The 16,536-nt window shown below is 42.7% G+C and overlaps 2 gene segments (V, D, J or C); both read left to right on the top strand.

The window, feature by feature from the left end:
• The first annotated feature begins 1,880 nt into the window (after positions 1-1,880).
• LOC117089651 lies at positions 1,881-3,983 on the top strand. The segment is given in 3 exon segments: positions 1,881-2,028; positions 2,432-2,757; positions 3,945-3,983. Coding segments are annotated over 3 exon segments (411 nt in total).
• Positions 3,984-9,071: 5,088 nt separating this feature from the next.
• LOC117089645 lies at positions 9,072-9,739 on the top strand. The segment is given in 2 exon segments: positions 9,072-9,206; positions 9,351-9,739. Coding segments are annotated over 2 exon segments (435 nt in total).
• The last annotated feature ends 6,797 nt before the right edge of the window (positions 9,740-16,536 follow it).

The following is a 16,536-nucleotide window of genomic DNA, read 5'->3' as shown; positions in this document are numbered from 1 at the left end:
CTGCACTGACCCAGCAACAGGACAGGAAAGTCCTCAGAGCAAGGGCTGTGTATTCCTCGTGCTGAATTCCTAAAATGCTGTCTTGCCAGGACAGAGTGGGTTAGGGTGAATATTTGTTGGGTGAATGAGCTTCTGTCTCTGTTGTATTGCAGGAGTCACCACCAGCCCACATTGGCACTGTATTTGTAGCCAGAACCAGTCACAGCCACCCCTGAGTCCTGCATCCCCCAGTACCAAGCCACAGTTCCCCCTCAGGACCACCCACCACTCAGAGAGACGTGCAGGGAGCCTCAGGAGGGCCCTGTCACCTCCTCCTCCACGTGGGAGCGTTTGTATTTCCATCAGGAATCTGAGCGCCTTGTGCCAGGTCCTGAGGCAGGAAGGGGCCACACCAAGAAGAGGAACTTTTTTCCACGAGGTCAGCAGTCCATGAATGAAGGAATCAGGGACCTGAGCAGCAGATTCTGAAGCTACACCTGGACCCAGGAGACCCCTGAGCCTCCCGCTGACAGTGCAGAGAGGCCACCAGGGGGCAGCAGAGAGTAACCCGACAAAAACACCCGGGGATTAGTGGGCCTGGGCATCAGGGAGATGCTGACATGCAGAGAGGGTCAGTGACCATGACTCGAGACCTGGAGGGAAAGAGGTTCTCCTTTTCTTAGAGTATTTGTCCTTCACACTGGCGTTTAAATTCTTCTGACTTCCTGGTTCTAAGATCTGACTCTTGGAGATGGTGCTTATTTTTCTGACGCAGATTCAGGCATTTTTCCTCTTCCCATTGCCCGGCCCCCATCCCACAACCACTCTTGCCATCCCATTCTGTAGTCACACATGTCCTGCCTCCCGGCCCTTCACTCTGGGAGCTCTTGTCCTGCAGACACAGGGGCTTCTCCTTCCCTGGCCACTCCTCAATGTCCACTGTCCCCGGTCTTTCCCAACTGTCCCGGGGAACCTGCCAAATCACAGCTCTTGATTTCCTTATGAGTCACAAAATACTTGCTCATTAATCTTTTGTTGACTTAAGATTTATCCATTGATACATTTTCCCAGCAACTGAAGACAACTTAATTATAACAAACATTCACTACCAGGGTCTTGGAGTTTGCAGCCCCCTCTCACTGTCTCATGAAGCCAACATTTCCTTCGCCTTCTGATCTGTCCCTGGCCCTGGCAGCACCCTGGAGATACTGAGGCACAGCACCTATGACCTGGCACTAGAACTCACAGCCAAGGCAGAAACTTACTACATCAGATGGATCATCCAACACTCCATGTGCACTTGGCAACCAAGAATTGCATTCTCCCCTAGCACTTAGGAGCTGTGTCCTGGGGTGGGGCCTGTACCTGTCCAAGGCTTGTGCTGTCCCCTGTAGAGCAGGAATGAAGAGGGTCCCTGCACTGGGCTCTGCATGTGTCTTCAACATGGATTTAGGCCTATACCAGACATCTCACATCTGACGTAAAATGGTTATGACCAGGACATTTCTAGAGACACAGACAAAAGCTAACCACCTCCCTCCTGAGCCAGGGAGGAAGGGAGGAGGGGACTGTGGGCCCCAGGTAATTCCCCCATCACCACTATGATTCTAGCAGCATCTTGAACAGGGCCAAGCACTATCCCATAGGAAGGACTTTATATCCCCTAGAAAATAGAGAAACTCAGCTCTGAGCTTTTGCCTGAACAAGCCAGCCCAGGAGCAAGGCTGGGCACCATTTGGGTAAAGATGAGAGCCCAGACTATGGGACCAGTGGTTGGAAGAAAATCCCATGGGCTGAGCGGGTGGGTAAGCAGGGGCCACCCCTCCTCTCTCTGTTTCCTTTGGGGCTGAGCCCTTCACTGGAAACCACAGATCTCCTCCAGCAGCAGCCCCTGACTCTGCTGATTTGCATCACAGGCGGCTCTCTCCAGCAGGGGGATAAGAGGCCTGGGAGGAACCTGCCCAGCCTGGGCCTCAGGAGGCAGCATTGGTGGTGCCTCAGCCATGGCCTGGATTCTTCTCCTCCTCGGCCTCCTTGCTCACTGCACAGGTGCTGCCCCCAGAGTCTCACCAACCTGCCCAGCCCCAGGGCTCTGGGTCCAGCGTGGCCCTGACTCTGAGCTCAGCGGGGCCCTGCCTGTGGTGGGCAGGACACTCATGACCCTGTTGCAGGGTGGGGGGCTGTTGGGACTGAACTTCCCCCACACTCTGCTCAAGGGCTTGTGAGAGCCTGAGCGGCTGCACCTCCCAAGAGAGAGTAGTGGGTTTTCAGTTCAAAGGCTCCACGCAACAGGAAAGTCCATGGGCCACTGGGACTGGGGCTGATTGCAGGGGATACCCTGAGGGTTCACAGACTCTCTGGAGCTTGTCCGGACAACAGGGCAGGGATTTCATAAAAAGCGTCTTTCACCTGAAAGTTAACCTCTACTTTTTTTCTTTCTTTTCCTTTCCAGGCTTTGCGGCCTCCTATGAGCTGACTCAGCCACCCTCGGTGTCAGTGTCCCCAAAACAGACGGCCAGGATCACCTGTGGGGGAGACAACATTGGAAGTAAAAATGTGCACTGGTACCAGCAGAAGCCAGCGCAGGCCCCTGTGCTGGTCATCTACGATGATAGCGAACGGCCCTCAGGGATCCCTGAGCGATTCTCTGGCTCCATCTCAGGGAACACCGCCACCCTGACCATCAGCGGAGTCCAGGCCGGGGATGAGGCCGACTACTACTGTCAGGTGTGGGACAGTAGTAGTGATCATCCCACAGTGACACAGGCAGATGGGGAAGTGAGACCAAAACATCCTCCCAGTCTCTGTCACTCTCTTGCTCCAGCCCCGGGAGGCCTGTGCATAAAGCCATGAGTGAATCTGGCCCAGGTCACCTGGATCTGAGCCTTTCAGGCTGCCCTTCCCTCCAACCCCCTCCAGGAGTCTCTACAGAACATACTTCAGGCAGAGACATGGCCTGGAAGGACCAGAATCATCTGGTGACTTGGGGCCCTTGTGTTAGTTAGAGAATGAGGGCCTGGGTGGAAACACAGACAGAGGCAACCTCTGTCCACTGTCCTGCCCCTGGATGGTCATATGGTTGGGACAGGGCAACTCCTGAGATCAACTGTCCAGATCAGGCCCCAGAACTGCTGCCCAGCCCTGCTGAGGTCCTGGCCCCAGACTGTGTGGCAGCCTGTGATTCCCAACAGAGCAAACCAGAGGAGAGGTCACTGTGAAGTCTGCCCAGATCCCCTCTTCCTTGTGACCCACCTGGTACTGCTGAGAAGCCCAGTAGCTTCTCAGAGGTTGTTTTCAAAAGAGAAATAATTCGCAACTGCACATGACCTTGACTTGTTGCTAAATCCTATGGGTCTACAGTAGGATTCTCCTCTGAAGCTTTGCCTTAAGCACAAGGTTTCAGTTCCTATGTCCAGTTCCTCTATTATCATAGAGTCTGCTAGTTTCTCAGTCCCAATAGCAGGACACTCACACCCCTGTCTGCACCTGCAGCAGAACCTTTCTGCTCTTGGCCCCAAAATAACGGATGAGGCTTTTCTCAGACCCATGATTTATGAAGTGGCACAATCTCGGCTCACTAAAACCTCAGCCTCTCAGGTCGAAGCAATTCTCCCTGCCTCAGCCTCCTGAGTAGCTAGGATTACAGGTGCTCACCACCTCGCCTGGCTAACTTTTGTGTATGTAGTAGAGATGGGTTTTCACCATGTTGGCCAGGGTGGTCTTGACCTCCTGATCTCAAGTGATCCACCCACCTCAGCCTCCAAAAGTGCTGGGAATATACACGTGAGCCACTGCACCTGGCCATGTTTTTCTTATTTTTGCTCCTCCTCTTTTCCTCAATACCTCAGGTTGCTGAGCTAGGGAGATTTTGAGTAACAGACTCAGTGTTCCCTCAAAATCCCCCTGTCTCACATTGCTGAGACCCTGTTCTGGAAACTCCCCAAAAGTGGATGGTCTCCCTATAGGACGGGAGCTTCCAAAATGGTTCCACAGGGAAGAGTTAACCTGAGTCCATTCCTTCTTCCTCATTGACATCCAGTATTTGTAATTTCCATGGGCGTCAATAATTCTGTAGCTGAAATCTTTATTAATCTACTAAAGGTGAGAATGAATTGACAAAATATTCAGACATTAGTTGCATCCAATATTTAAATTTTACGAGTCAATTGGTAAACATAGCCATGAATATATATAGCTTAGGATTCATAAACTTTGATTAAATGGATTTTACGAAAAACAAAGTAACCGTTTTAGTATATATGTATACTATATCAACATGTTGTGTACCTGAAATATGCACAAGAAAATGGATTTCAAAAACCTAAACTGTATTTATTGTCTATTTTTGCAAAAAAATTGCTTCCTAATAGCATGTTAAGAGAACACGTGTTTGTGATCTTATCACTTCGGTGCATCTGGAATTGAGAGCAGCTTAGTTTTGTGGTTCTGGTTCTGGGTTGGTCATGAAGTTGCAGCCAAGTTGTCAGGACAGGCTGCATTCTGAGACCAGAGCAGGTGGCCAGGCTCAGCCTGAGGGGCTTCTACTGTCCCTAATCTATTTGGCTGATGTGAAAGAGCTCAGAGGAAAAGGAGAGAGTGAAGTGTAAGGGGCCTGTCCTGGTTCGCCTTTGTCAAAGACCATCCCATACATGCACATTTCTTATTCTTTCCCAGGACATCTTAGGCATAGAGCACTGCCCAAGTATTCTAAGGCTGTAGAGTATTCCACAGCAGGATTTTAGCCAGGCAACCTCTAATGGTTATCACCATGATTTTGATCTTACAAATCACACTACAATGAGCATCCCTATGCAGACTCCTTTGAGTTCATGTTTGCGTATGACCGTAAAATAAATTTCCAGAAGTGGAATTCTGGGACAAAGTATGTGCATTTGTAATCTTTACACATCGTTTTCACATTCCCCTCCAGAGGAGTTCTACCAGTTTACAATGCCAGCCCTAAATATTGATCAGAATACGTTGGTGAATGTGCAAGTTTTGCCAACCTGTGAGATATAAAATGTTATCTTGTTACACTTTTAGTTTTGATTTCTCCTATTTTGCTTGAAGTTGAGCATTTACTCAAGTATTTCAGTGCTCATAATTTTTTAGGATTTGGTCAACTTTTTCTTAAATGTCTAGATAAGAAGTATTTTAGTCTTTTCCACACATGAGACAACTTTGGCGATAATATGTAGGTTCTGATAGCACCATCTGCAACGTAACCATTTAAATGTATAAAAACCACTGTCAGTTCTGGGGACATTAAAAAAAAAAAAGGTAGCAGACCAGGGACGTCCCACAGGATATGGTTTAACAATCCCTGGTTTCTAGGGTGATTTGAAGTTTGAAAATTGCACAATTATATGTTCTAGGTGGAGACCTCTTTGTGAGGGACACTGCAATTCACTTCACCTCCTATAGCAGCCTGAGGTCTTTCTTTGCATAAGAACATACTTGTACCATCTATTTAATTGGAGCTTGCAAATTATCTTTTTGTGTAAAAGAGTATTTTCCCTTTTACTTGGATAAAAGAAACATCTGGAACATCCTTCTCTCCAACTGTGAAAGCACAATTAAGCCACCAATAAACTGTAACATAAAGTAGGCAACAACTGCCTTTTTATATAACCATTGAGAGGTTGCTTTATTTGCACACCAAAATGTTGATGCTCAATGCTAAAATTGGATTTAGTAATTTAATGTGCTTACAAGTGTTTAATTTTCTTTGGACTATATTATTTCTGTCTACAATATATATTAGTTAACTCGGACATATTCTGCTCTAAAAACAATTCAATTTTGGGTTTTTTGGGGTTATATTTTCCATATCAACTACGACTCCTTTCAAATGCTGTCAGAATAGCCCATGGCTACTGATTATATAATTTAATTTATGCGCATTTAAATTATTATGTCCTCTAAATTATTTTAGGAATGTACAGTGAATTTCACTTTCTTTCTTTTTTTTTTTTTTTTGACAAAGTCTTGCTCTGTTGCCAGCTGGAGTGCAGTGGTACAATCTCGGCTCACTGCAACCTCCGCCTCCCAGGTTCAAGTGATTCTCCTGCCTCAGCCTCCTGAGTAGTTGAGATTATAGGCACACGCCACCACACCCAGCTAATTTTTTTATTTGTGGTAGAGTCGGGATTTCACCATGTTGGCCAGGGTGGTCTTGACCTCCTGATCTCAAGTGGTCCACCCACCTCAGCCTCCAAAAGTGCTGGGAATATACACGTGAGCCACTGCACCTGGCCATGTTTTTCTTATTTTTGCTCCTCCTCTTTTCCTCAATACCTCAGGTCGGTGAACTGGGGAGACTTTGAGGGTCAGGCTCAGTGCTCCCTCAAAATTCCCCTGTCGCACATCTCTGAGGCCCTGTCCTGGAAACTCCCCAAAAGTGGATGGTCTCCCTATAGGATGGGAGCTTCCAAAATGGCTCCACAGGGAAGAGTTAACCTGAGTCCATTCCTTCTTCCTCATTGACATCCAGCATTTGTGATTTCCATGGATGTCAATACTTTTGTAGCTGAAATCTTTATTAATCTACTTGAGATAATTAATTTAATAAATATTCGGACATTAGTTGCATCCAACATTTAAATTTCTTTAATCAATGGGTAAACATCGCCATGATTATATATAGTTTAGGCTTCATAAACTTCGATTAAATGGATTTTATGAAAAACAAAGTAACCATTTTATTCAACATGAATCCTATATCCATATGTTGTGTACTTGAAATATCCACAAGAAAATATATTTCAAAAATCAAATTGTATTTATTGCCTATTGTTGCATAAAAATTGCTCCCTAATAGTGAGCATGGTAAAAGAACATGTGTTTGTGATCTTGTCACTTCGATGCACCTGGAATTGACAGTCGCTTAGTTTTGTGGTTCTGGCTCTGGGTTGGTCATGAAGTAGCAGCCAAGTTGTCAGGCCAGGCTGCATTGAGAGACCAGAGCAGGTGGCCAGGCCCTGCCTGAGGGGCTTTTACTGTCCCTACCCTGTTTGGCTGATGTGGAAAAGCTCAGAGGAAAAGGAGAGAGTGAAGTGTAAGGCTTTTGTCCTGATCCCCCTTGTCAAAGACTATCCCCTACATGCACCATTTCTTATTCTTTCCCGGGACATCCTAGGCATAGAGCACTGCCCAAGTATTCTAAGGCTGTAGAGTATTCCACAGCAGGATTTTAGCCAGGCAACCTCTAATGGTTATCACCATGATTTTGATCTTACATATCACACTGCAGCGAGCATCCCTATGCAGACTCCTTTGAGCTCCTGTGTGCATATGAACATAGGATAAATTTCCAGAAGTGCAATTGTTGGGTCAAAAGGATGTGCCTTTCTAACTTTTACCCATTGTTTTCACATTCCCCTCCAGAGGGGTTCTACCAGTTTACAATGCCAGCCCTAAATATCGCTTGGAGTACACTGGTGAAAGTGCAAATTTTTGCCAACCTGTGAGATATAAAAAGTTATCTTGTTGCACTTATATTTTTGATTTCTCCTATTTTGCTTGAGGTTCAGCATTTACTCAAATATTTTAGGGCTCATCACTTTTTAGAATTTGGTAAACTTTTTCTTAAATGTCTAGATAAGAAGTGTTTTAGTCTGTGCCACACATGAGACAACTTTGGCGATAATATGTAGGTTCTGATAGCACCATCTGCAATTTAACCATTTAAAAATATGAAAACTGCTATCAGTTGTGGGGATATTTAAAAAACGTGGCAGGCCGGGGATGTCCCACAGGATGTGGTTTAATGTTCCCTGGTTTCTAGGGTTATTTGAAGTCTGAAAATTGCACCAGCATGTGTTCTAGATGGAGATCTCTTTGTGAGGGACACTGTATTTCACCTCGTACAGTGGCCTGAGGTCTTTCTTTGGTTAAGAACATACTTGTACCATCTATTTGATTGGATCTTGTCTCTGCTCAAGACAGCCCTGTGTCACAAGCTCATGACTTTCATCTTCATCCATTTGCTCTGAGTTTTGTGAGAACTTTAGTATAACAGGAATAGAGTTTTTTGGAGTCCATAAGATGGGGGGTTATTGGCTGAATTATGTTCTCCACAATTCATGCATTGAAGCTGTAATGCAGTGTGTGTGACCGAAATTGCATATAGCATCTTTAAAGAGGTGATTAAGTGAAAATGAAGAAATTAGGGTGGATTCTTATCCAATCTGACTGATGTCATCCTAGAAAGTAAAAATGTGCACACACAGAAATGAGACACCAGTGATGAGCATGCAGAGGAAAGACCATGTGTGGACACAGCAAAGAGGTAGCGACCTGCAAGTCAAAGAGAGAGGCCTCAGGGGAGATCAAACCCACCAACACCTTTATTGTGGATTTTCCAGCTTCACAACTGTGAGAAAATATCCTTCTGCCATTTAGGTCACTAGCTCTTTTGTATCTTCTTGTGGGAAGTTTAGCAAATAAAAACAAGAGGACCTTGGATGCGGGAGAAGGAGGACATGGAGTAGGGTGCAGGAGGCGAGGCAGGGAGGGGCTGGAAGGCCGCACTCTGAGGTGCATCTCCTGGATGGAATCTTGACTCCACTCACTACTGTCTGGAGGACTTGGGAAAAATATTTAACCTCCTAATATTGATTTACTAATAAAGATAGGTTTGGAGCATAAGGCTCCCCATCATCCTATTCCATATTGTAAAGTCTTCTTGAGGTAACACTTGTAAAACTCTCACCAATGCATCTGGCATGAATTATGGGCTCATAGGCAGGCCTTCTGAGTGCTCTAGCGACGTACAGAAAATGGCATTCACGCTGTGGGCACCAGGGGGCACAGTGAGGTTTAGTCTGAGGCCCCTGATGAGTCCAAGCCCTGGTAATGCTCAAATGCAAAGGGCAGTACTGTTGTTTCCTTTAAGGCCCCTTGTATTGGGTAAATGTTAACACACACTTGACCCTTCTTCTGATCTTGAGAAATTACTCAGAGAAGGCCATCAGGCTCAGGGCCCAGACAAGAACTAGGACAAATGCTTTAGGGAATGGAGAGCAGATTTGCATCCACTGCTCACCAGACCCACTTAATAATGTCATAAGAATAAAGGAAGTAAATTTGCATGAAGAGATTCCCCTTCCCATGATAAAAGAGGCCTGGAGGTTCCTCCCCAGCTGTGGGCTCAGAAGCAGAGCTCTGGGTCATCTCCACCATGGCCTGGACCCCTCCCCTGCTCATCCTCCTCACTCTCTGCACAGGTGCTGCCTCCCAGTGCTCAGCCCCTACAGAACCAGGGATCAGCCTAACCCTGAGGTTTAGCTCAGCACAGAAAGTGATGGAGGGTGTAGGGCTCTGGAAATGAGAGCCTCATCCTCAGACACCCCTCCTGTCCTCTCTTGCAGTTTCGGTGGTTTCCTCTGAGCTGACTCAGGACCCTGCATTGTCTGTGGCCTTAGGACATACAGTCAGGATCACCTGCCAAGGAGACAGCCTCAAAACCTATTATGCAAGCTGGTACCAGCAGAAGCCAGGCCAGGTCCCTGTGCTGGTCATCTATGGTAACAGCAATAGGCCCTCAGAGATTCCAGGCCGATTCTCTAGTTCCTACTCAGGAGACACAGGTTCCTTGACCATCACTGCGGCTCAGGTGGAAGATGAGGCTGTCTATTACTGTCACTCTTGGGACAGCAGTGGTAAGCATCCCACAGTGACACAGACAGATGGGGAAGTGATACAGAAACCCCTTCACTATCTGTGTCACCCTCTCTCTCCAGCCCCAGCAGGATTGTGAATAAAGTCATGACCAGAGCTGACCCAGTTCACCTGGATCTGAGACCTCCAGGCTGCCCTTCCCTGCAACCCTCTACGCAGGCTCTGCAGAAGGTAGGTCAGTATAGGATTTGAGGCTGTAAGGACCACTCTGTTCTGCTGTTGTTTGGACTGAGGGTGTCTTAGCTGAAGATGATCTAAGTGGAAGGACAATAAGAGGGAGACACACAGCCTTTGGGTGGTCATGGTCCCAGGAGTTCCTCTTGTGTGGTGACTGGATCTAACACAATGCCTGGACCCTGTGGCCCAAATGCCCTGGATTATTGGTCTGAACTGCCCATGTTTAACTGAGACTCTCAAGCCCCAGCTCCATGCATCTCACATTCTAAACAGGAAAGTTTCCTAGTGAGCACTGTGTCATGCCTTGGCATCTCTGGCTTCATACAGCTCTTCCCCTCTGAAAAATGCCATTGAGTGCAGAGAACAGCCTCATGCAAAGATGTGCCTCCTTCAGAATATGGTTCAAGAGCAATGACTGCCTGATGCCTTAATCCCAAAGCCGTGCTTTAATTTAGGATGACCTTAAATGCCTTCTAGCTGAGCAGTCCGTTGTAACACATTCCCAGTCACACCTCCCACACTTCTCTCCTGAGAGTACATTTAGAGTTATATTTAGAAAATATTAAATGAAAAAACTTACTACCCAAAGTAATCTACAAACTCAACGCAATTCCTATCAAAACACCAATGGCATTATTCACAGAAATAAAAAATCTCTAAAATTGATACAAAACCAGAAAAGATCCTGAACAGCCAAAGCAATACTGAGCAAAAAGAACACAGCTGAAGATTTCACACTACTAGAATTAAAATACATTACAAACTATAGTAACCAAAACAGGATGGTATGGGTATTTGATCAGACGCTGAGACCAATATAACAGAACACAGAAATAAATTCAAATATCTATACTCAGCTGATTGTCAACAAAGATGCCAATAACACACACTGAGAAAATGGCACAATTTTCAATAAATGGTGCTGAGAAAACTGGATACCCATGTACAGAACAAGGAAACTGGACACTTATCCTCAGCATAAAAGTAGCAACTAAAAGTGGATTAAAAAACCAAATATAAGACCCTAAACTGTAAAACTACTAGAAGGAAACTTAGAGAACATAGGGGAAGAACAAGTTCTTTAGGACATTGGTATAGATAAAAATGGTGTGGCCAAGACTTCAAAAGCACAGGCAACAACAAATAATAGAGATATGGGAATTCATTAAACTAAAAAGCTTCTAAAAAAAAAGGAAACAATCAATAAAGTAAAGAAAATGTGTAAAATAACAGAAAATATTTGCACACTACTCACCTGACAAGGAGCCAATATTCCGTATAAAATTAAAAAAAAAAAAAAAACTGAAACAACTCATTAGCATAAACAACTAATAATACCATTAACAAGTGGGCCAAGAATTTGAATGCACTTTTCTCAATAGAAGACACACAAATGGCCAACAGCATATGAGAAAAATGTTCAACATCACTAATCAGTAGGGGAATGAAAATCAAAACCCCAGTGAGATACAATCTCACCCCAGCTAGAATGGCTATGAGCAAAAAGACAAAAAATACAAATGCTGGTGAAGGTAAGTGACATCATATTTCTCTAGTCCAATTCTCTGTGAACAGTGAGAGGGCTCAGTCCTTGCTCTCCCTCTAGTAACTATTTTTCACATGCAAAAATATGGACCTTATTGGGAAATAATGCCTAAGACCACCAACACCTTAATCGTTTGTTCATCACACTAGAAATGAAACTGTTTTCTGAACAATATTAACATCTATCTGTGTCTATCACCATTGTGTCAATGTTTGTGTGATCCTACAAAATTAAGAAGGCCTAGAAGAATATCTTTGCATCTGTGGCCTAACACAGATACAGATGATATAGATACAGAGTAGGGGGTTGTATCTTGAAATTTATTTCTCTAAGGGATGTATTTCACACCAAATTTGAAATTATTCTGGTTTTAAATGTAACAAATGATGAATCTTATGGAATGATAACAAGATTGTACATTTTATAAAGTCACAGGGTATATCAAATGATGAATCAATCATTCTGTGTTGAGGTTAGTATTATTTTTTTCACTTCAATTCTCACTAAATGAGAACAGTTTTGATATAAGAATGAGAGAGAAGGAAGAAAGGAAGGAAGGAAGGAAGGAAGGAAGGAAAGAAAGAAGAAGGAAAGAAGGAAGGAAGGAAGGAAGGAAGGGAGGGAGGGAAGGAAGGAAGGAAAATATTTCAAGCTTTACAGTAGTAGTGCCACTCTGTAATCAATAAACAACAGAACCAAACAATAAAAGATTTTACAGAACAGTCTAACCAGCAATACGATTACAAAATTCTGATTCAGATATCAAAACCATTTTCAAAAATAAATATGTGATATGAAAATCCCGCAAAGGTCAAGTAGGATGTATTATGCTTGAATGAAATTATGAGTTGAGAGTAGGAAATTTATAAATTTAAGGAAACAAATTAAACAATTAAGAGAAAATTGCACTGCTAATGTATTATTTGGCAAGGCGTTCAGTGGAACACCAAGATATTCTTAAGGAAGTTGCAAATATATTTTAAAATGTTATCATTGAAGTGGATTTTTAAAAATGAGGACATGAATACCTTTAAAAAGGATTCGGGGTAAAGAGAGAAAAATACATTTAGATTGTGTATACATACATAAAAGGTCTTTTAAAAGATAAACTTGTCTTTCTTTATCCCTTAAATAAAAGGAGCAGATATTTAAATTCCTTGCATTTTATTTTAAAATTTAGAGAATGCTTACAGCTTCCCACACTGAAATTATACTAAGAAGCTAATCTAATCAAGGGATAACAATATCAAAACAGAATTCTCTTGAAGAGTCTATTTTCTTGATTTTTAAGTCTAAATGTATACTCAAAGAAGTAAAAGTATTTATAATTGATTCTACTATTTGAAAATATTTATTGATCATTTATCTTGCACCAAGTGACCTCCAGCCCCAAAGATAGGTCAGTGGAGAAAGATACAAAGTTGCCCAGCTTCGTTAATCTTAAATCCTCGTGAAGAAGAAAAGAAATAATTAATCAGGGACTTTAAAACAGGAGTGTTGTGATATGGCTTGGGATTCTAACTGCATACTGTGCTTGCTGTGTGGAGACTGGATTGAAAAGTAGAGTGATGACAGAAGCTTAAATTCATATAGAATATGGCTAGCCTGTATTTTGAGGGTGCCTGAAATACGAATGTGTAATAGTTCTCATTATTTCCTTGAGAAATCTCTGCAGTAGAACTTTGGCCTTGTGAGGGTAGTACTATAGTCACCAAGTGGTGAGGGTGGGAAGCTGAATTTGCAGATACCATTTGAAATTACTTTACTTTAAAGGCAAAGCTGGCGGGATTTTCATATGTATCAGATCTGACAGTGTGTGTGTGTGTGTGTGTGGTGTGTGTGTGTGTGTGTGTGTGTGTATGACAGAGAGAGAAAGAGAGAATGAGAACCAGACAGACACAGAGAGACAATGACAGAGCTGCAGAGACAGAGAGAATTAAAAGAGGACACCAAGAATATTGAGGTGAGAAATTATAAAATGGGACGTGCCATTAAACAGAATGGGGAAGAGCAAGTTCGGGGAGTGTCAGTGGCTCCATGTGGATTTATTAATTTTGAGGTCCCTAAACCACATCCAAGTAGAGAAGCCAGACAGTGTTGGGTGTGATCTAGCGTTACGGTATCAAAGAAAATATCAGGAAATGTATGACACAAAAATTAGTAAGAAAGCAAAGATAAGAAGCATAAGTGAAAGTCCTGTGTCTAGTGGTTATCCAACACCCAAAAAGTAGAAAGATGAGAAGAAACCAGCCCAAAAGTACTAGGGGTAATTATCAAAAATGTCAAGAGGAAAGTAGGTTAAGTGTTCTGGAATTCTCTCAAAGAAAATTTTGAGAAAAGGAGGGAGGCAGAGATCGACTGCGTTCAATGCTGCTGATACATAAATTAAGACAAAGGCTGAGGAATTACGCTTCAATTCGTCATTTAACAACATGGATATCAATTGTGCTTTGATAAGAGCAAATTTCTTGGAGTGAGTAGTTGAGAAACCACATTGGAGTGGTTTCTCAAAGGAAGGCCTCATCTCTGGATTCTTAAGGAAACGTTTTATTGAACAGGGGAGGCACAGATTGGATTAGTTTTAATTCCCAGGTCGGGACACACTCTAAACATGTGCCTCTGCATGTCTTGCTTTTTAAAGTTGGGTATCCTGTTATCTTTCAATAACAGAACAATCACCTGCAAAACCCACACCCATTTAATGGACACACTTTACAAAGACTGACACTAGAGGTTGCTGGAGAGGATGTGGTTCCACTTAATATCATACTGAGTTACTGATAAGCAGGTAAGCTGGTAAAATGTCTTCGGAAAATTCACCATTCCCGCTGTACTTAAACTTTCCAATGGCAGACACCAGAAATTCCACATTGTAATATATTTTGATGAGAAAAAGCAAGAGACTTGTATTAAAATATTGATTATTATTAAAAATTATCACACTGGGTTCCCTGAATGTTTTCTTAGCAAGTCAGTCTCTGCCTATTTTTAGTAGTACAACCTCCATCTATTAAATTAATCAACCACTTAAAAATTATATTTTGTCTTAATTCTACATCCAGTGCCATAACCAACATTTTGTAGATCCCACATAATCATTTTTTGAATAAATAATGAATAACTTAAATAAGTTAATATTTATTGGGTCTATACACAAATAATGTATCATCTCAGAATACAGCAATAACATCTGTTATGTAGGAAATGATTTCAATCTTACTTAAAAATATTTTGGGCATAGGAGTTACTGTCATATATAGATGCTCACTTTGTTTTGTTTATATGAAAATGATTGTAGTTAATGTACATTTTTGGTACTTAAGCCTTTTGCTATTGCTGCCATAAAAAATAGTGTGCCTATTAAGAACGTGAGCCTGAGTTTTACTTCATTTTAACAGATTTCTTAATAAAATATGTGCCATACTATTTGGTTTAATACATAAGCAAAGAACCATCCACTCCACTATTGCCACCTGTCCCTCCTCTAATGTGGCTCCTGAAGATGTTACCGATAGCAGAGGACTTTGTGCTCAATCTAAGCACTTTATAGCCCTTTTATTTTGAACTAGGCATGAGATAAAATAATTCAGCAGCAATACAACTCACACTTCTTAAAGAATGACTCTTTCTTTTGAACCTGGTTAACATTATGCAGCAAGACAGAGTACACTTCTCTGTCCCAGCAAATCAGTGTTGGCACTACACTCTCCACACTCTGACAACTTGTATTATTGGCTTTCTTACAAACACCATTTGAGCTTATCATTTACATGCATCAAATAACGTACAAAAATATGCTACTTCCTTCCCCTTCTCTTCTGTTCTCTTCTTACCAGACAATTGTGAGTTTTCTTTTCTCACCAACTGCTTTCTTCCATCTACTTGATTTTTAAAAGACTTTCTCCACATTTCCAATCTTAGTATTATAGAGACCAAATATGTGGTCAAACTACACATATAGGAAGAGTTGAATTATATGCAAGCATTTTTAAATAAATGATTCCTCCTCAGTTTTCTGTGATTATTTTATATAATCAAATGTCTTCCAGATATACATCCCAAACCAGCGGTTGCCAAGCTCTGCTTTGTTGTCTAATTTCATTAGAATTATCCAAAATTCTTATGATAAATACAGATAAATTGGCATAACTCCAGATTTATGAAATCAAAATTTCCAGAACCCAGGAATATACGTTGAAAAATGTATTCCTCAGGTGATGCTGATGTAATATGGGATCTGAGTTTAGAATCCGAGGAAAATTAACCTTCGTGCCCTCTAGTTGACCAGAGTTATCTAGATGACCAGAGTTGCCCTCTTGTTATCCAGAGGTCCTTTCCCCTTTCACTTTCTGCTCTCTGTCCATCTGCATGATCGTCCTCTCCTTCCTCCACTTTTCTTCATCTACATCCAAGCCCTTCTCCATCGATTCTCCTAAAGCTCCAAATGGTCAGTTGCTACTAACGTTCCCTCTGTCCCGTGAACAAGTTATGCGGGCAAATGTAGAATTTAAGCTTGGACCCAGTGGAATCAAGAGCTGCAGTTAAAGATTTCCCTAAACCTAGAATTGACCTGCAAGTACTTGTAGAAGATTAGAGATTTCCTGTGCATGCAAAGGGCTCAGGGTGACCTGATGCTATAGGCCAAATCTACTGTCCCCTCAAATTCATGTGTTAAAATCTAATTCCCCATGTGATGGGATTTGGAGGTGGGGCCTTGGAAGGTGATTAGGTCATGAAAGCTGAGACTATGAATGTCAACAGTGTTCCTATCACAGGGACTGCTGAGAGCTCCCTCATCCCTTTGGTCATGTGAGGACACAGTACAAAGATGACAGCTTATCAACCAGGAAACAAGCTCTCACCAGACACAAAACCTGATGACCAGTTTACCTTGGATTTTACCATCTCCAGAACCATGAGAAATAAATTTGTTTCTCTGGTACCTAGTCTATGGCATTCTCTTTTGGCACCCAGATTAGCTAAAGTACCAACATATCAACTTGTACACATACTTTCTGGAAACACGGATGCCAAATCTTTGATGGCAAAAGGTGACTGATCTGCTAGAGGAATGGACCTACATGATCACTCTTTCCACAATAAACCAGAGTAAAAACAAGCTAAAGTAGTTCAAGGTCTCCTAAAAGGCGTGC

The sequence above is a fragment of the Trachypithecus francoisi genome, unplaced genomic scaffold (genome assembly GCF_009764315.1).
Source record: "Trachypithecus francoisi isolate TF-2019V2 unplaced genomic scaffold, Tfra_2.0 Contig00874, whole genome shotgun sequence".
Lineage (NCBI taxonomy): Eukaryota > Metazoa > Chordata > Mammalia > Primates > Cercopithecidae > Trachypithecus > Trachypithecus francoisi.
The sequence above is the reverse complement of the archived record's forward strand: the minus strand, read 5'-3'. Positions and strand labels throughout refer to the sequence as shown.